Source organism: Salmo trutta, chromosome 4, assembly GCF_901001165.1.
Source record: "Salmo trutta chromosome 4, fSalTru1.1, whole genome shotgun sequence".
Taxonomy (NCBI): Eukaryota; Metazoa; Chordata; class Actinopteri; order Salmoniformes; family Salmonidae; genus Salmo; species Salmo trutta.
In genome coordinates this window covers 34,003,631-34,025,111 of record NC_042960.1, presented here as the reverse complement: position 1 = coordinate 34,025,111, position 21,481 = coordinate 34,003,631, and the positions used below count along the sequence as shown (strand labels likewise).

Sequence of the window (21,481 nt, the reverse complement as noted above, 5' to 3'; positions counted from 1 at the left end):
AATGTAATTATTTGAATTGTTGTGGCAGAATATTGAATTAAGAACTGTAGTTTTGAATTGATTTAGAATTTGTATTAGAGATTAATTGAATTGAGTGAATTGTTATGGCAGAATAATGAATTAGGAATTGTATTTTTTTATTGACTCAGAAATGGAATTCAAGTTGAATTTACTCTGAATTGAAGAACTGCTATGGAATTTTGTATTGAATTGATGGGATTTATATGGAGAGGGAATTACATTGGAATTGAATTTCAGGAATTGACCCCAACCCTGCTGGAATGTTGAATTGATGGAATTTATAGGGAGAGGGAATTGAATTGGAATTTTATTTGTGGAATTCACCTGAACCCTGCTAGCAAAATTTATAAAAACTTTTTTTATTTTTTTATTGAAATGTTAGAATAGAAAAGAACTCCATTAATTCCTACATTGATTTTGGAGTTACATGGAAGATGTTTTTTTTGTTCAGGTCACTAGCCAATGTCAGAAAAACCTACTGGCACTAATAGGACTGTACATCATGTGTGTTTGCCCCCTTTTCCCCAGCTCTCTTTTCCTACCTGTCCTGGAGGGGTTGGGGGAGAGACGTCGTAGCTTGTGTCTGCCAAATGAGACCAGTTCAAGGGACGGGGTCCTCTTCACACCCCCCGGGCTCTGGACAAGGGTGCGTGTCCTTACTGCAGTGTGTGTCCGGACTGGAGTGTGTGTCCTAAGGCGCAGAGAGTAGCGGCTGATCAGGGTCATGGCTGCTGGGCTGGATCTCCGTTCTGCCCCAGACCCACTGTAATACATAGGAGTGTGTGTTAGAGGTAGATGTGTATGTTAGAGGTAGGTGTGTGTGCGTGTGTGTGTTAGAGGTAGTGGGGAAATAATATGAATTCCTCTGCCAAGAGGGGTGTGAACAGTTTGTGCCATGAATAGCGCTTTTGCCAATAGTAACAGACATGGCGTGTGCGCTTGAAGGGGGGGCGCAAGATGTTCCCTAATGCTGGAAGGGGGGCCTGAACGAAAAAGTTTGGGAACCCCTGAGTTAACATGACCTTTATGAATTGTAAAGCCTTTATGTGCTTTAAGTCCTTTTTCTTTAACATAAATGCTTCAAAATCCACAAAAAGTTGTTAGAAGAAATTTATCTCAAAGAAAAAAAATGTATAAGATCTCCTAAGCTTGTATAAGATCTCCCCCCAAAAATCCATTCAGCTCCCCATAGACTTTGACCCAAAGAGCCATGGCGGAGTTAGTGCTTACAAAAAGACACCATTACTATTGCTCTCTATAGTAAGAGAATGGATGAGAAATGAAATCACTGGCTGCCCTCATCCTCTTCTTTCTCACCTGCTAACAGACCTCCTGATGATCTTCATCCTGCTCCTGAGTTTGAACCCTCCAGGGGAAGAGGAGGCGGTGCGTTGAGTTACAGATGGAGGGACACTGGACCCGTTCTCTTTCTCTGAGGTCCAGCGGAACAGAGACCCACCTCTGGACCCTGTCCCGGAGCCAGTCTGCCCCCCTCCCCCAGACCCTGCCTTCCAGCGGTAGCGACTACTGAGGGTAGTGGAGGAGGAGGCCCCTGCTGCCTTACACTGCTTGGCTAAAAGATTTTGGGATTTTGGTTTCTTGGCTACCCCCTCCTCTTTGAGGAGGTCTTTGGGTGAGAGGGGCTTCCGGGACAGCCTAGCCTGGGCCCCTGCAGAGGAGGACACCCAGGTGTACTTGGAGGTCTTAGGGACTGCAGTGGATAAACTGAGCCTACGGGGAACCTTCTTTCTGGGGGCAAAGGCTTTCCTACTGGAACTGGGGCTGGAAGAAAAACTGCTAGGGACCCCAGAATGGGAGACTGTGGTGGTGACAGGTGTGATTTGATTTTCTGGGGGCCGGGACTCTATTCTGACCTTGCTGGGCCTGACTCCTCCTAGCTGATGGCTCTTCACCCAGGTAAACTTGGAGTGGTTCTGGGGAGAGGAGGCTGGCTGGGCTGGGGTGAGCTTGGACCTGGGACTTAGAGAGGCACTAGGGGGAGCAGAGAGAGGAGGTGGAAGGGGTAGAGGAAGTGAATTGACATCGCTAGGGGTGGGGTTGTTGTTGGAGGTTGCCTTGGCGACAACCTGCTTAGTTGCTGTGTTGGTTTTCCCAGTCACACAATGTTTAATATGTAGCTGAGCAGTGCTCTGGACCCTGGTGGCAGTGGTGGTCGTTTTGGCTGAGGTAGGGAAACCTGACAAGTCCATTTGTCCAGGGGTGGTAATCATCAGAGGCAGTCCCAGTCCTATGCTCTTCCCTTCAGTCTTGGCCTGAATATCGTGTTTTGTTTCTCTATGCTGGTCCTCTGGAGGTCCAGGCCCTTCAAGCCCCGAGACTCCCAGCCCAGCCTTGCCCCCAGGTTCTGTCCTTCCTCTGCCGAGTTCAGTCTTTGTCTCTATAGCTGTGGATCCACTGCCTGTCCCCGTCATAGATCTTCTCACTCCCCCTGTGAGTGCGTACTGCTGGCCCCTTGGCCCTGTTAGATCCCTAGACGTAGCACATTTTGTTCCATCCTTCTCTCCTCTAGCTGGGTCCTTACTGCTGTGGCTGGACTGTAAGGTATCTGCAACATGAAGGGACAGGAAGCCAGTAGAGGAGTTTGGTGATGCAGAATCTAAGGCCTGCTCTAAAGAGGGCTTGGTAATCTGTATTGGTCTACCTTGCTGCTCTAGAGAGGGCTTGGCAGTCCGTGTAGTAGGTCTACTGTGCTGGGATGCGCTGGTCTTGCTACTGAGAGTGTAGGTCTTCCTCCAGTGTCCTGTGGGTTGAGGCCCACCCCGCGAGGGGAATGTAGGGCTGAAAAATGAGCTGGGACTCCTGCCTCGGGCTGGTGGTCTCGCTGGGTGCCACTGCTGGCCAGAACAAGAAGGGGCATCACCATGGATACTTCTATGGTTATTGATGAGATCTGTGAGATGACAGAAAGAGGTTAAGAAGTAACTGGCAAAAGTGGTTAATTAAAGTTGAAAAGCGTGTATCTAGCTAGCAACGTCAATTTGTGCCAGCTAAATTAGATAGCGTTAGCCAGGCATCAACATAGAACGTGGTGGTTCCAACAGCCAACGTGACAGCTTTCAATTGTAACTGGTAAGTATTAGTTATTAAATATTGTGTATCAGTAATGTTAACTGAACTGTAAAACACCACATTACTTTGCAAAAGATCGATTTGCCTTTTCAGCGCTTCTCTCTCATCCATGTTGTTTATGTCCTAAACTCAAACGTCATCATCCAGCGTCGCGATTGTAGATTACGTGTGGAGGAGTTTGGTCGTTACCACAGCCACAAAGTCAGAAATCCCACCTACTCGACCAATCAGATGCAAGGCCAGACTAGACATGCAATATGTCACAACTTACTCGAATACATTGGTCACTAATATTACCACACAAAAACGTGCTTGTTAACAAGGTCAAGGAGGTCTCTTTCAGAATGATCCATAAGTATTACCCTGCGAATCATTACCTGAAGAAACTAAAAAAAAAGACATGAACATTGATTGTACTTTTTGTGTTGAGCATCCAGAAACAGTTTCGCGTTTATTTTGGTATTGTCTACATGTAAAACAATTATGGTAAGATATTCACAGTTTTATAATTGTTAATATTCTTGATGACTTTTGTTTTTTATAGGAGAATATGCTGCTCGGTTTCCTTAACCATAATTAAGATTTTATTTTAAAAAGAGACATGCATTTGTTTTATCTAGTGATTCACCAATGATGTGGTTATTTATTAACTATAATAAAACCAAACGTTGTAAATGCAAAATGGTAATCAGATGTTTTATTCAAACTCAGCTCGCAAGCGTATCATGATATTTGCCTTTACTCATAGTTACTTGTCTTACCCCAAAATAGGTTTACTCCAATATCTGCATTGTATTTTAAATGGCATATAGACAAACAAATTGACATATTTTCATTTTAGATTTTTATTTCCAAAATCCACAACAGTTTAACAGAAATGTTCACCGAATTATATATATATTTTTTAACTGGTTTAAGATATAAACTTCAACCCTGTGACTTTATTTGGCACCTAGGCCCTTACTATAGTAATTTGTTTATTTAACTTAACATAGCCATGCAGTCCACCTTTACAGTATTTTGAACCAGTTGGCCACTGTACAAAGGCATGGTCTTCAAGCTATGGAAGATGGCAAAACATTTAATAATAAATAATTGATTGGAATTAAATGACACTTTTCTAAACACCCAAAGCACCCAAACAGTGTACGGGGAAACTCACCACGCTAACCCAACTTACATACTCTACTTTTATTGGCCCAAAGTAAACTTGTTTAACTTTTCTTTTTTTTACAGATATTTTGTTATATATACATTATTCATACACTTTACATACAGGGTACTTTTATACACAGTATTACATGATAAGAATACATTTTGATATACACATTACACATAAAATGGTACTCATCATTGCATACACATGTAATAAGTGTCATTGGATCTTTAGTGACCACAGAGTTAGGACACCCATTTGAAGTCCCATCTTCTTCAATTTTATTGAGGAACATTCCATTGTTAGTTGGTATTTCAACATTATTAAAATTAAATTAATGTTGTAAAAGTATATAGTATAAATTACAGTGATCTTTCTTTGAACTTACTGCCTTCATGTTCATTTCAGCAGCATATTTCTCTTTGGCGTTTGTTTGTCGGTCTTTGCCCTGGTGGCATTCATACGTCTTTGTGCCCACAACTTGACAGAACACCATTGAATGGGAGATTTTAACTCTCCAAATGAGTTTTTTTCCTGCCAAAGGCTGTTCTTCTGTTGAAGGTCAAGAATATGATATATTACTATTAGAATTAAAGGCTTGTAGGAAACTAACAACGTTGCTCTGTCAAATAGAATAACTCTTCTATGCTTGGAATGGAATCCCTTAAATAAGATAGTGCAGACAGAGGGCTGCTTCGCTTGTAGTTGTTAGGAAACTTTGCTGTATTTAGTTTTTTATGTATTATTTCTTACATTGTTAGCCCAGAAAATGTTATGTGTTATTACATACAAGCGGGGAGAGCTATTAGGTATCAGAGCGGCGGTAACTCACCAGCATTACCAGCATTACGACCAGGAATACGACTTGCCCGAAGTGGATCCTTTGTTCGCACCACCCAGGGCAATTGAACTGATTCAAGAGGCCGACCCAAAACAATGCCCGCGGAGAAGAGGAAGTCGGAGCGGTCTTCTAGTCAAACTTTGGAGGTGCGCACACCACCCACCACTTCAGAGTATATTACTCACTAATGTTCAGTCCCTGGATAACAAGGTTGACGAGATCAGGGCAAGGGTTTCTTGCCAGAGAGACATCAGGGATTGTAACATACTCTGTTTCACGGAAACATGGCTCTCTCGGGATATACTGTCGAAGTCAGTCCAGCCATCTGGATTCTCGGTCTATCGCGCCGACAGGAATAAACATCTCTCCGGGAAGAAGAAGAGCGGTGGTGTATGTTTCATGATTAATGACTCATGGTGTAATTGTAATAACATACAGGAACTCAAGTCCTTTTGTTCACCCAACCTAGAATACCCCACAATCAAATGCTGACCGTATTATCTCCCAAGAGAATTCTCTTCGCTTATTGTCACAGCCGTCTATATCCCCCCTCAAGCCGATACCACGGTGGCCCTCAAGGAATTTCACTGGACTTTATGCAAACTGGAAACCACATATTCTGAGGCTGCATTTATTTTAGCGTGGGATATTAACAAAGCAAATTTAAGGAAAAGGCTTCCTAAATTCTATCAGCTTATCGATTGTAGTACTCTCGCTGGAAAAACACTCGGTCATTGTTACTACAACTTCCAGGATGCATACAAGGCCCTCCCCCGCCCTCCTTTCGGCAAATCTGACCACGATTGCATTTTGCTCCTCCCTTCCTATAGGCAGAAACTCAAACAGGAAGTACCCGTGCTAAGGACTATTCAATAATGGTCTGACCAATCGGAAACAACGCTTCAAGATTGTTTTGATCAAGCGGACTGGGATATGTTCCGGGCAGTTTGGAGAATAATATTGATGTGCACACTAAGACGGTTACTGAGTTTATCAAGAAGTGTATAGGAGATGTTGTACCCACTGTGACTATTAAAACCTACCCTAACCAGAAACCGTGGATAGATGGCAGCATTCGTGCAAAACTGAAAGCGCGAACCATTGCATTTTACCATGGCAAGGTGACTGGGAACATGGCAGAATACAAACAGAGAGGTCATTCCCTCCACAAGGCAATCACACAGGTGAAAACTTCAGTATAGAGACAAAGTGGAGTCGCAATTCAAAGACTCAGACACGAGACGTATGTGGCAGGGTCTACAGACAATTACGGACTAAAACAAAAAAAACAGCTACGTTGCAGACACCGACGTCTTGCTTCCGGACAAGATAAACACGTTCTTTGCCTGCTTCGAGGATAACACAGTGCCACCAAAGCGACCAGCTACCAAGGACTGTGGGCTCTCCTTCTCCATGGCTGACGTGAGTAAGACATTTCAAAGTGATAACCCTCTCAAGGCTGCCGGCCCAGATGGCATCCCTAGCCGCGTCCTCAGAGCATGCGCAGACCAGCTGGCTGGTGTGTTTATGGACATATTCAATCTCTCCCTATCCCAGTCTGCTGTTCCCACGTGCTTCAAAATTGTTCCTGTATCCAAGAATGCTAAGGTAATTGAACTAAATGACTATCGCCCCGTAGCACTCACTTCTGTCATCATGAAGTGCTTTGAGAGATTAGTCAAGGATCATATCACCTCCACATTACTTGTCACCCTAGACCCAGTTCAATTTGCTTACCGCCCCAATAGATCCACAGACGATGCAATCGTCATCACACTGCACACTGCCCTATCCCATCCGGACAAGAGGAATACCTATGTAAGGATTCTGTTCATTGACTATAGCTCAGCATTCAACACCATAGTCCCCTCCATGCTCATCATTAAGCTCGAGGCCCTGGGTCTGAACCCTGCCCTGTGCAATTGGGTCCTGGACTTCCTGACGGGCCACCCCCAGGTGGTGAAGGTAGGAAACAACACCTTCACTTTGCTGATCCTCAACACTTGGGCCCCACAAGTGTGCATGCTCAGCCACCTCCTGTACTCCCTGTTCACCCATGACTGCGTGGCCATGCACGCCTCCAACTCAATCATCAAGTTTTCAGATGACATAAAGGTAGTAGGCGTGGTTACCAACAAAGACAAGACAGCCTACAGGGAGGAGGTGAAGGCTCTGGGAGTGTGGAGTCAGGAAAATAACCTCTCACTCAACGTCAACAAAGCAAAGGAGATGATTGTGGACTTCAGGAAACAACAAGAGGATACCCCCATATCCATATCCACATCCACAGAACAGCAGTAGAGAAGGTGGAAAGTTTTATGCTCCTCTGCGTACATAACACTGACAAGCTGAAATGGTCCAACCACACAGACAGTGTGGTGAAGAAGGCGCAACAGCACCTCTTCAAACTCAGGAGGCTGAAGAAATTTGGCTTGTCACCTAAACCCTCACAAACTTTTACAGATGCACAGTTGAGAGCGTCCTGTCGGGCTGTATCACCACCTGGTAAGGCAACTGCACCGCCCACAACCGCAGAGCTCTACAGAGAGTGGTGCGGTCTGCACAACGCATCACCGGGGGCAAACTATCTGCCCTCCAGGACACCTACAACACCCAATGTCACAAGAAGGCCAAAAAGATCATCAAGGACAACAACCACTCAAGCCACTGACTGTTCACCCCGCTATCATCCAGAAGGCAAGGTCAGTATATCATCCAGAAGGCGAGGTCAGTACAGGTGCATCAAAGCTGGGACTGAGAGAGTGAAAAACAGCTTCTATCTCAAGGCCATCAGACTATTAAATAGCCATCACTAACACAGAGAGGCTGCTGCCTACATACAGACTTAAATCATTGACCACTTTAATAAATGGAACACCAGTCACTTTAATAATGTCACTTTAATAATGTTTACATATCTTGCATTGCTCATCTCATATGTATATACTGTATTCTATACTATCTACTGTATCTTAGTCTATGCCGCTCTGACATTGCTCATCCATATATTTATATATTCTTAATTCCATTCCTTTACTCTGATTTGTGTGTATTAGGTATTTGTTGTGAAATTGTTAGATACTACTTATTAGATATTGCCGCACTGTTGGAACTAGAAGCACAAGCATTTCGCTACACCCACAATAACATCTGCTAAACACGTGTATGTGACAAATAACATTTGATTTGACTTGATTTATTCTAGCTAGCTAGCTCATTTTAGATGACGGTAGCAAAAATTAGCTACTAGTTATCTAACAAAGAAAATACAACTGACCCTTTATCCCAGAACTTTTGTCCTTTCTCAATGTTATGAATTTTAGTGATGTTGCCAGTTCTTGTTACCGAATGTGTTTAGTTAATTGGTCCTTCTTCTTCGATGAGGTTTAACAGCGGTTGGCATCCAATAAATGATGGATTACCGCCACCTACTAGACTGGAGTACAACTCCCTTATACTTTGCTTGAAAATAAATAAATAAGCAAATACCCTACCATCTTACACTACACTCACAAAAAAAAAAAAAATATATATATATATATATATATATATATATATATATATATTACCCCACCCTACTCCACTATTTAAATCTATTTAGTCTTACCTCAGGCCAACAACCTGAAAGGATGGGACACCACCACTTAACACACCCTGTAACTCTTCTGATGTCAAGTCTCGCACACACAAATACCTCTCTGCAGCTGCCACCACAATCTTAATTTTCTGCGACTTACGTTCCATCCCTGCAGTACAATTGATAAACATTGCTATAAATGCTAAAAATCCAATCTTACTGAAACATATATCACTTGTTGGCCTATCCCTCTGTACTGGTACAGATCTACTACTCACACCACCCTTTTCAGGATCCCTCCCCCTTGACCCATCTTCCTCTACTTTCTTCTCAGCATATGACAACCTCTGCAGTACTCTAACCCTGGAAACCTCAACCTGCCACTCTCGCACGGGACGTTTCTGATCCCCAGCCACATGGGCACCCCTACAATTAACACATACCACTACTTTCCCCAATGCGACACATTCCTTTGTCTCATGCCCTTCTGCATACTTCTCACACTTCTCACACCTAGGAACCTCGTACAGGATAACTTATATATCCTAACATCACTTTGTCGGTCAAAGACTCAACATCAAATCTCAAAAGAACAGACAATGACTCTTTGGTTTCACCACTCACGCCACCCTGTCTGCGTCACACCAAACGACGAGCATCACAAACACCGGTAATGTTCCCCTTCAGTTAGTCAACATTTATGTTTACTGCTACCCAAGTAATCACTTCTTTCAATGGCGCCCTTTTCTTGAGAGCAAAACAATTAGTATTTATTGCCCCCATTTGTTTAGCTCTGAGCGCCTTCTCCCTCTGACCAGCAGAAACACAAACAATTATCACAAGACCACTTCTGGTTACCCTTACCGATTCCGCAGCACCCAACTCTGTGGATCAGCCAAAAGGCAAAGGTCCACTTTTTACAAAAACTTCACCCCTACTGTCACAGACTCATCTTTATCCTGACCTTGTGGCAGTGGTAACTAGTGATGACCAGATTTTTTCCACTGTGGCACAGATTATCCATTATATTGTCCAGATACTCAAGAGGCCGCTCTAACAATGAAAATAAAATAAATGTTTTCCAAAATGTAAGGGAGTCGGGAGGAGGCAAGGTGGGACCATTCTAACCAATGAGAGAGCAGATACGAATTTGAACAACAGGCACTGACATAAAGTGTTTTTTCTCTAAATTGCCGGGATGTCACGTCTACTAATCAGCACACTCATAACAACCTAAGCATTAGGAAACTTCAGTTTGATCAAATAAGCCACATGTAGCAAATAAGTCATTACATTTTTTGTTAACCAAATTCAACACTCATTTAAAAACTCCTCCAAAAAAAAAACGCAACCTGCTGAAGAAGACTGATTTAGGGCCCAGTTATCCCTCTCGCTGTGGCACCACAGACACAAGGCGCATTTGAGTGGTAAGAAAAAAGCAACCGACTGCAGACCAAAGTCGAGGCTTGAAGTCAGGGGAGGTGCATCTGCGACAGCCAAAAGTCAGACACTGATGTGGTTTTCCAACATTTGATTTATTTATTTTATTTAACTAGGCAAGTCAGTTAAGAACAAATTCTTATTTCTAATGACGGCCTACCAAAAGGCAAAAGGCCTCCTGCGGGGACGGGGGCTGGGATTAAAAATGTAAAAATTAAAATATCAATATAGGACAAAACACACATCACGACAAGAGAGACAACACAACACTACATAAGGAGAGACCTAAGACAACAGCAAGGCTTAGCACAACATGGCAGTGTTGCCATTGTTTATACAAATTATTCTTTAAAACGTCGAAATAAACATGTCTCCAACTCCTATATCACACACTGTCACAATCGTCGTAGGAAGGAGACCAAGGCGCAGCGTGGGTGTCGTTCCACATCTTTTATTTTAATGTGAAACTTTGCAAGACAAACAATAAACTATAAACAAACCACAAACCGTGATGACAGAGGTGCTACATGCACTAACTCAAAATAATCTCCCACAAACACAAGTGGGAAAAACAAGTACTTAAATATGATCCACAATTAGAGACAATGATGTCCAGCTGCCTCTAATTGGGGATTATACAAAAACCCCAACATAGAAAAAAGAAACTACAACCAAACAACATAGAACTAAATAAACTAGATAAACCCACCCAGTCACGCCCTGACCTACTCTACCATAGAAAATAAGAGCTCTCTATGGTCAGGACATGACACACACTGAAAAATATATGTGTACAATGAATTGGTGAGAGAGAAACTCAAATATCACATTAATCTGCACATATCCACTGTATTCATGAATTGCAGCAAAGTTGGTTCCTATTTGTCATGTCTTTGGTCACGTTCACATGGGTCAAACAAAAACACCCTTGGTTCACAATACCCACTGGGCACACACTGGTTGAATCAAAGTTGTTTCCACGTAATTTTTATAAAATTACGTTGAACCAACTTCATGACCTATGATCACATGATTTTGTCAAGTTCATACAATTGACATTTAGGCGCAAGTCGGACAATTTTTATCCCCATAATGTGAACACACTTTGAAATGGTTGATCACCGACTTAAGACAAGTGATCCCCTGGAACGTGCCCAATGAGAGAAGTGAAAAATGATTCTTTAGTTGTTCATTTTCTCTAAATCTAAAGGCACAACCTGGAATCCAACCAATGTCTTAAGTAGTTAAATCAAACTAAAACATATTCAAAGATGACAAAAAATGTAGTGATACAAAATTGTATCACTTATTTTCAATTTAAATCCGTATAATAAAATGATAGCAATACCTTAAATAATTATGAATAGATCCACCATTGAGCACATAAACAACACTTGTTACAGAATATTTTACATAGAAATAACATCTCAGACAAACCATGCCTGACAACAACATGTTATTACCCCAACCTGGTGAAAGTTACAAACTGCCACGTTTTCATTTTCATCAAAAACATCTTCATATCAAATAAGTGGCGGGCCGAAGCTGAAAACCTTGAAGTTGATCATCCCTGTCAAAGGAGCAGACTATTTGTATATGACAGTAAAGCATTCTTGTGATGACATTTGTTGCCACCTTCAATTCTTGCACAATTTCTCATAAAGAGTATATTTCAACACTGTCTGTTAGGCAAATTTGCCAAACACAATCAGAACTCCTGAACATACCTCTTGTGCTGAAGGCAGCCATTGGCATGCTTTTATCTATGATGTAAACACAGCCTCTTGTGAAAACGCGAGTTGGGAAAGGGTGGGAATATGGCAGAATTGGATGCTGAGTTCGAATCAAGCAGCGCGTCGAGAACATTCGGTGAAGACGAACGTTCTGAATGGACAATAGTAGTATAAAAAACTGGAACAAAGAGGAAATTGTCTAAAATTAGGGTGGAGAATACGTGTGTGAATGATAATGAATCACTTTTTTGGGGGATGTGTTTGTTGAGTAAGGATGCATATATTGGAAACCCGTTTGAGGTGTCGGAAATGGTGAAGTATGCGCTTGGAAAGGTGAAGTCTGTCAGAGTGACCAGGAGTGGTCATATTTTGATTCATTGTAATTCTGAAGAGCAGAGGAAGATTGCAGTGGGCCTCAAAAGAATACGGACAACAGAAGTTTTGTGATTTGAACTTCGGAGTAGAGCATCTGTCAAAGGAGTCATCTCAGGGTTGACGACGGATGTTCAGGTTGAATACCTGAAGATAATTCCTGGTGTAGTTGGTGCCCAGTGTCTGACCCGCTGGGTGAATGGAGAAAAAAAGAAAGTCTGTCAGTCCTGTTGTTTTTTTGATAAAGAGCAAATACCTACGCATGTGAAGTTTGGTTATGTAAGATATGTTGTATGAGCTTTCATCCCCAAACCACTACAGTGTAAGAATCGTAAAGGATTTGGCCATGTTTCAAGTGTATGCAGATGAACAGAGTATACTGAAGAACGGTGTGTAGAAGGACAACGATGTTGCAATTGTGATGGGATCACGAGCATGAGTTCCTGGAGTGTCCTGTAAGGGTGAAGAAGATTGAAGTGGCAAAAGTTTTAGTGGTCAATCGAATCTCCTATGCGAAGGCAATGAATATAATTTAGAAAACAAGTGATGCTAGTGAAGATATGTTAGTGGATACACCACAGCCTGTAGTAAATGTTTGCCGCTAGACAAAAGATACCTTGTGTGTTAAAAAAGGTGTATTTTGTTGTGTTCATTGCCACAGTTATAAACTGTACAGCACAAGTCTCAAATAAGTATTTTTTTTATCATGTTTTGGCATGAATATATGTCTCATTCCAAGTAACTAGCTGCAGGCTTAAAGAAACTTTCAATCATATACTTTGTATAGAAACCCAAATAAAAGCATGTATATTGAAAGGTAAGTGTGTGTGTGTGTGTGTGTGTGTGTGTGTGTGTGTGTGTGTGTGTGTGTGTGTGTGTGTGTGTGTGTGTGTGTGTGTGTGTGTGTGTGTTGTCATAACTCTCCTGTGACGATCTGAAGGATCAAGTTACAGTGGGTCCCCTCTACAGCGTGCTCCTCGTAAAAGTGGGAAGTCTGATGTTTTATGGTCGGTCATAATATACGCTGCCCCTATGCTCTGTAGTATTCGAGATTGGAATGTAAACTGTGGAACACAGAGAGACCCTTGGACATCAAAAGTTTGAATAATTAAACAATATTTCTATTTTTGAGAATGTGGGAGTGGTCCATGGACACTTAAGGGACAGTCATGACGAGTGGGTTTTATTTGGTGATCTCATGAAGGACAGGAAACACTCATTACTGTGTCTTTGGTTGTGTACACTTCTTACTTATGGGGTTTACATCTAAATATTGTGAAGCGTATGTGATTAAACATGAAACTATTTGTGAAAAGATGTCATGTGATGTTAACCTTCTAAATGAGAAAATATGTATTTCCATATAAAGCTAACCAAATCAGGGGCCACGCCCACATGAGCATAGACATTACGTCGGCGTCATGGACCGCCCTTTTCTCAGAAGTGTATAAACCCACTCCTGATGAACTTTACATTAGACCAGAAAATATGGAACTGACACTACATGTTGAAATGGTTAAGAACTACAGCTCTATAGGCCCAGGAGACCAGAGAGCGTGTAGTTTTGGCTACATGGCTGGAAATGTTTAAACTCTGAGACTATCAATCACTACAGCATAAGAGCAAATCCTAGACGTATAATTACTAGTCTGCAGCTGGAAATTACATAAGTCTAGTACGAGAATACCGACAACCGTGGAAGCATCTATCTATGCAACGACCATCTGTATGCCTGATGTATCCATTACAACAGACACTATCCAGCGCCACTGAGAAAGCGACAACTACGAAAGACATTGTGACTTCTGGGGAAGTTAACCAGAGACTCTCTGATGAACTGACTCTCCAACAGACGGATCGGCGATTCCAACAGAGAAGACAACAACGATATGTGGGTGTAAATATATACATTGCAATTATTTTTGAATGAGCGGCCATTCATGTGCAAAGGATCAGCATTTCAATGAATATAATTATCAACTGAGTGTAGTGAATCCATTTTGTCTTTCCCGCTTTTCCTGTCCCCACCCCTTTCCATTGTCTACCAAGCCGTGATACCGGTTTAGCCCACTAGGGACTTATCAATGCATTGTGTTAGTAACCAATATGTACTGTTTCTTTGTTATGTATTTCTGTGATTATTTAGTTAGTTAGTAAATAAATAATTAAGCCAATTTGTATATCGCTGATTCATCATTTAGGCTAGGGTTCGTGCAGATATCCAAGGGTTTGCAACGTTCAGTAATGAGAACTGATGAGGTAATAATGATACATTAATAGAAGACTAATCGATAAGATGTGAGAATATCTGAAGAGTCGATTCGGGAAATAGAGACTCTATAAACATTTTCCCGTGGTGCCTCGACTTCCTAGTTAATTAAAGTTTACATGATTAATTTAATCACATAATAATAATTACACATAGAGAATTGATTTGATAAAATAACAGTCTTCACATTTAATGATAGTCCAGACACGGCAGTGTGTGTCATGTACTGTATTCTAGAATGGAGGTTTAAAAATGACATCTGCATATGCAAATAAGCCAAAACATATGGCATAGCCTAGACATATAGCATACCTTGCAATAAGATAACCAGAGTTTGATTTCTAAACCAGATGAGTTCTCAAATAGTGGCTGCCCAATACCATAGTGGGCATGCATAATGTTGGACGAATTGGAATATAAGGTATGGAGAATTCTAAAAAAAATAGAAGCCTCGTGATATTACAAAAAGGAACTTTCGAAACTTCAGTGAACAGGCTTTTTTCATTATCTTCATTTTAGTGACCTTAATTGTATTTCACCTATCCCTGAACCTGATTTACATTTCAGCTTTTTTTGTAGATGTCTTCAATACTATTGTTGATAATCATGCTCCCTTCAAAAAAATAATGGGTTAAAAGGTAGGTCAAATGCCTGGTACACTCCAAAATTATCAGAAGTTATTCATAAAAGAGATGATGCTTGGATCAAGGCCAGGAACACAGGCTTATGCCTGGACTGGCAAGCTTTTAATAATTATTGCCCCATTTCAAGGCTTCCTTGTCAAGCTAAGATTCTTGAATCCTTGGTAAATGTACAACTTTGTTCTTTTTTTATCTGAGAAATGTATTTTGAATGTAAACCAATCAGGGTTTAGGCTTGGGCATTACACTATTACAGCAACCACTTTAGTTGTTAATGATCTTGTCAATGCTTTAGACACTAAAATTAAATGTGCTGCTTTGTTTGTGGACCTGTCAAATGCTTTTGATACAGCTTCACAGAGTTCTTCTGTATACCACCCCTACCTTGTCACAACACAACTGAATTGAAATCCAGGTAACTACATCATGAAGCTGGTTGCGAGAATGCCAAGAGCGTGCAAAGCTGATAAGGCACCTCTCAGATTTGACTTAGGCACCTATTTGCCCAGATCCGGTACCTCTCGCGGCATGATTTATTAATTATTTCACTATTCGCACTGTTGTGAATTGTTAGATACTACTGCACTGTTGGAGCTAGGAACACAAACATTTCGTTACACCTGCATTAACATCTGCTAAATATGTGTATGTGACCATTAAAATTCGATTTTATTTCTAGCCATCTCTGAATTTGAATCGTGGGAAAGCCAACTAAAAAATAAATAAGAAAAGGCAATCGAGTTTGACATTTTTCAAGTCCAAAAATCCAGAGAAAGATGGTGAGTTGAACCCAGAACGAGCCAGAGAACTGTCAGTGCCGGAGGAGTGAGGGGCACACTGTTCCTTATGGCGATGCTAATCCCGACAGTTCAGCATCACCACCGGCATCTCCACTAGCTAGTAGGCCTACTAGCGAGTCAGGCTCAGTGGGAGAGGGAGATGGGGCAATGGGGGGAAGGGGGGCAGTGCATCCACTCACGAAGTGCTCGGAGCAGCTGCAATTTGCAGTTCAAGAACAAGCAAACGTATAACCACTAGCTTGTCATGCAGAATTCAAACTTGGGCTGTACTATATGCAAAAAGGTAGGGAGTTTGGGTCTAGAAACAACTGAAGGGAAGCAAAAGAGTGGGTGGAATGTACAGTAACATCTTAACATCCTATGCATCAGACGTAAAAAATAACAACAACAAAGAGCCCTCAGAAAAAATGTTTTTGAACATGCCTGAACCAAGGCGCATTTGGTGGCAGCAAGCCTTGTGGACTAAAAGAGGATTATTGAATAAGTTGTCCTTGATACTGTAGGCCTGAACTCTGAACCTTCGTCATGGTTTCATTATTATCTTAGTGACAGAACTCAGGCCATCGTGATTTTTGGGGTTAAGTCTGAATTGCATACTGGTGTACCACATGGGTCGATTTTGGGACCTGTTCTCTTCACAATTTATATAAACACCATAGGTCAATCTGTTAAAAAATTGTGAACTTAATATATAGTACCAGTCAAAAGTTTGGACACATCTACTCATTCAAGGGTTTTTCTTAATTTTTACTATTTTCTACATTGTAGAATAATAGTGAAGACATACATTACACATATTTAAGTCATGTAGTAACCAAAAAAGTGTTAAACAAATCTAAATATATTTTATATTTGACATTCTTCAAAGTAGCCACCATTTGCCTTGATGACAACTTTGCACACTCTTGGCATTCTCTCAATCAGATTCAACTGGAATGCTTTTCCAACAGTCTTGAAGGAGTTCCCACATATGCTGAGCACTTGTTGGCTGCTTTCCTTCACTCTGCAGTCCAACTCATTCCAAACCATCTCAATTGGGTTGAGGTCGGGTGATTGTGGAGGCCAGGTCATTTGACACAGCACTCCATCACTCTCTTTCTTGGTCAAATAGCCCTTACATAGCCTGGAGGTGTGTTGGGTCATTGTCCTGTTGAAAAACAAATGATAGTCCCACTAAGCGCAAACCAGATGGGATGGGGTATCGCCGCAGAACGCTGTAGTAGCCATGCTGGTTAAGTGTACCTTGAATTCTAAATAAATCACAGACTGTGTCACCAGAAAAGCACCCCCGCACCATCACACCTCCTCCTCCATGCTTCATGATGGGAACCACCCATGCGGAGATCATCCGTTCACCTACTCTGAGTCTTACAAAGACAGCGGTTGGAACCAAAAATCTCCAATTTGGACTCATCCAAACAAAGGACAGATTTCCACCGGTCTAATGTCCATTGCTCGTATTTCTTGGCCCAAGCAAGTCTCTTCTTATTATTGGTGTCCTTTAGTAGATAAAGGGGGAAAAAATTCTACCTTTGTATTCAAAACTTTCCACAATGACTCTCCCCATATCAAGTCCATGAGAGTCAACTCCTTGCTCAAAGCAAGAAAAAAAATAATCTTTAACCTTAAAGAGGATACACAGGTTAACACCAAAAATGAAAAAAAAAATAGACACTACAGCCTACAGAGTCTTCAGAACAGCATTTGGAGGCTACACATCACAGCCTCATGCCCGCTCATTGCTTTGAGCAAGGAGTTGACTCTCATGGACTTGACGCGGGGAGAGTCATTGTGGAAGGTTTTGAATACAAAGGTAGATTTTTTTCCCCCTTTATCTTCACAGCACAGAACAAGTTTGTAATATCAATATGTGTGCTAAGAGCCTCGGCGTGACCCTGGACAACACCCTGTCATTCTCCGCTAACATCAAGGCGGTGACCCGATCCTGTAGGTTCATGCTATACAACATTCGCAGAGTACGACCCTGCCTTACACAGGAAGCGGCGCAGGTCCTAATCCAGGCACTTGTCATCTCCCGTCTGGATTACTGCAACTCCCTGTTGGCGGGGCTCCCTGCCTGTGCCATTAAACCCCTACAACTCATCCAGAACGCCGCAGCCCATCTGGTGTTCAACCTTCCCAAGTTCTCTCACGTCACCCCGCTCCTCCGCACACTCCACTGGCTTCCAGTTGAAGCTCGCATCTGCTACAAGACCATGGTGCTTGCCTACGGAGCTATGAGGGGAATGGCACCTCCGTACCTTCAGGCTCTGATCAGGCCCTACACCCAAACAAGGGCACTGCGTTCATCCACCTGTGGCCTGCTGGCCCCCCTACCTCTGCGGAAGCACAGTTCCCGCTCAGCCCAGTCAAAACTGTTCGCTGCTCTGGCACCCCAAAGGTGGAACAAGCTCCCTCACGACGCCAGGACAGCGGAGTCAATCACCACCTTCCGTAGACACCTGAAACCCCACCTCTTTAAGGAATACCTGGGATAGGATATAGTAATCCTTCTACACCCCCCCCAAAAAAATATAGATGTACTATTGTAAAGTGGTTGTTCCACTGGATATCTTAAGGTGAATGCACCAATTTGTAAGTCGCTCTGGATAAGAGCGTCTGCTAAATGACGTAAATGTAAATGTAAACGTAGGCAGGAGGGCTATATATTCTCATATGTGTGTTCTGCTGTAGCCTATATTGATTTATTTTATTTGAAGTTATATTCCAATATTGTGACAATTGTTCCACTGCTACATTGATGTCTTACATTGATATGAAATTATATGAAGTCTTGTAAGCCCCACAGCTGAGTATGTGTGCATGTGATGGGTGTTCAGCAGTGTCGTCTACAAATGTTGCTGTACAGACGCAGTTGAGCTTAAATCTCGAGTCAGTTCTTCGAATGGAGTTAGGAGTGTGGCCTTTGAAATGGCAGCAGCAGTATGAGAACCATCACATTCTTGAGCATGCAATACAGCTTTCCTCAGTATGAAATCCTCGTCAACCCACTTTGCTGTCATGGGGCTGACATCGCTGGTCCAAATGTCAGTGGTGAAGCCAATAGCAGTGACGCCCATAGCAAGTAGCTCATGGATGTGCGTTTCAACAATACTGTCTAACTCCGGTAGGGCAACATCTGAAAAATAGCACGATACTTGGTAGTGGGTACCGGTGCTTGACCAGTCGGCAAAAGCCAACATCATCCACGACAGAGAACAGTTGATTGTCAAGGGCTAAGAATTCCATTATTTTTGCTTTAATTGATTTCGCCTTTGAGTTGTCTCACTGAAATTGTTTTACTCTTTCAAATGACTGCTCTACTTGTTGACTGCTCGATCCACACAGCAGACATTGTGGGCTAGGTTAGGAATGCTGTGTTGCAGGTGTAGTGCTATATTTTTCAATGAGTCATTACGTAATCTACCTACGTTATATAGGCATGCACGTCAGCTTTGACATCGGTTTTGCACATCACCGTAAAACTACATATCGGGCCGATGCCCATGTTGGCATTTTTAGCTAATATCGTCCGATTCCGATATGCTTACCGATATATCATGCATACCTAATTCTGAAAGTATTCAGACCCCTTGACGTTTGCCACACTTTGTTACATCACAGACTCATTCTAAAATGGATTAAATAAAAAAAATTCTAATCAATCTTTTTATTTACTTATTTTATTTTTACCCATTTTTCTCCCCAATTGGTAGTTACAGTCTTGTCTCATCGCTGCAACTCCCGTACGGACTCGGGAGAGGCCCTATGGGGTATTGTGTGTAGATTGATGAGAAAAGGGGCCTCCCGAGTGGCGCATTGGTCTAAGGCACTGCAGTGCTAGCTGTGCCACTAGAGATTCTGTGTTCGAGTCCAGGCTCTGTCACAGCCGGCCGCGACCGGGAGACCCATGGGGCGGCGCACAACTGTCCCAGTGCTGTCCGGGTTAGGGGAGGCTTTAGCCAGCAGGGATATCCTTGTCCCATCGCACACTAGCGACTCCTGTGGTGGGCCAGGTGCAGTGCACGCTGACACGGTCGCCAGGTGTATGGTATTTCCTTGACAAAGTGAAAACAGGTTTTTAGACGTTTATGCAAATGTATTAAAAATAAACAGAAATACCTTATTTACGTAAGTATTCAGACCCTTTGCTATCGAAGGTCAGCATCCCGGAGTCGCCTATTTCACTGTTGACGTTGAGACTGGGGTTTTGCAGGTACTATTTAATGAAGCTGCCAGTTGAGGACTTGTGAGGAGTATGTTTCTCAAAACTAGACACTAATGTACTTGTCCTCTTGCTCAGTTGTGCACCGGGGCCTCCCACTCCTCTTTCTATTCTGGTTAGAGCCAGTTTGCGCTGTTCTGAGAAGGGAGTAGTCCACACCGTTGTACGAGATCTTCAGTTTCTTTGCAATTTCTTGCATGGAATAGCCTTCATTTCTCAGAACAAGAATAGACTGATGAGTTTCAGAAGAAATGTCTTTGTTTCTGGTCATTTTGAGCCTGTAATCAAACCCACAAATGCTGATGCTCCAGATACTCAACTAGTCTAAAGAAGGCCAGTTTTATTGCTTCTTTAATCAGGACAACAATTTTTAGCTGTGCTAACATAATTACAAAAGACTTTTCTAATGATAAATTGTCCTTTTAAAATGATGAACTTGGATTAGCTAACACTTCATGCCATTGGAACACAGGAGAGATGGTTGCTGATAATGCATGTATGCCTATGTATGCCAATAGGTGACATTGTTTCCGGTGATGTCTGGTGAGGACCTGCCTTGCAACAGGCCTACAAGCCCTCAGTCCAGCCTCTCTCAGCCTATTGCGGACAGTCTGAGCACTGATGGAGGGATTGTGCATTCCTGGTGTAACTCGGGCAGTTGTTGTTGCCATCCTGTACCTGTCCCGCAGGTGTGATGTTCAGATGTACCGATCCTGTGCAGGTGTTGTTACTCATGGTCTGCCACTGAGAGGACGATCAGCTGTCCGTCCTGTCTCCCTGTAGTGCTGTCTTAGGCGTCTCACAGTATGGACATAGCAATTTATTGCCCTGGCCACATCTGCAGTCCCCATGCCTCCTTGCAGCATGCCTAAGGCACGTTCACACAGATGAGCAGGGATCCTGGGCATCTTTCTTTTGGTGTTTTTCAGAGTCAATAGAAAGGCCTCTTTAGTGTCCTAAGTTTTCATAACTGTGACCTTAATTGCCTACCATCTGTAAGCTGTTAGTGTCTTAACGACCGTTCCACAGGGGAATGTTCATTAATTGTTTATGGTTCATTGTACAAGCATGGGAAACAGTGTTTAAACAATTTACAATGAAGATCTGTTTAGTTATTTGGATTTTTACAAATTATCTTTGAAAGACAGGGTCCTGAAAAAGGGACGTTTCTTTTTGTTGCTGAGTTTATAAAGATGATCATCAACAAATTGGTGCTTATGTCAATACATTGCAGTCAATGGGAAGAGATGAGTGTCAACCAATAGATGCTTATGTCAAAACTTGGCATTCAATGAGAAAGGTGAGTATCATAGGGT

The 21,481-nt window shown here is 42.3% G+C and overlaps 1 protein-coding gene across 2 annotated transcripts in view; it reads right to left on the bottom strand.

Annotated features, from left to right (window-relative positions):
- Nucleotides 1–3,265, bottom strand: part of LOC115192273 (zinc finger CCCH domain-containing protein 3-like) — an 85,501-nt gene extending 82,236 nt beyond the window's left edge. The window contains exons 1-4 of one of the 2 annotated variants that reach the window (XM_029750584.1): nucleotides 3,177–3,265; nucleotides 2,684–2,932; nucleotides 1,339–2,587; nucleotides 564–784 (exon numbers count right to left, since the gene is read on the bottom strand). In XM_029750584.1, coding sequence (XP_029606444.1) covers nucleotides 564–784; nucleotides 1,339–2,587; nucleotides 2,684–2,932; nucleotides 3,177–3,222 — 1,765 coding nt within the window. In that variant the 5' untranslated portion in view covers nucleotides 3,223–3,265. Of the gene's footprint in view, nucleotides 1–563; nucleotides 785–1,338; nucleotides 2,933–3,176 lie in introns of both variants that reach the window. The other variant, XM_029750583.1, reaches the window with a different exon arrangement.
- Nucleotides 3,266–21,481: the final 18,216 nt, after the last annotated feature.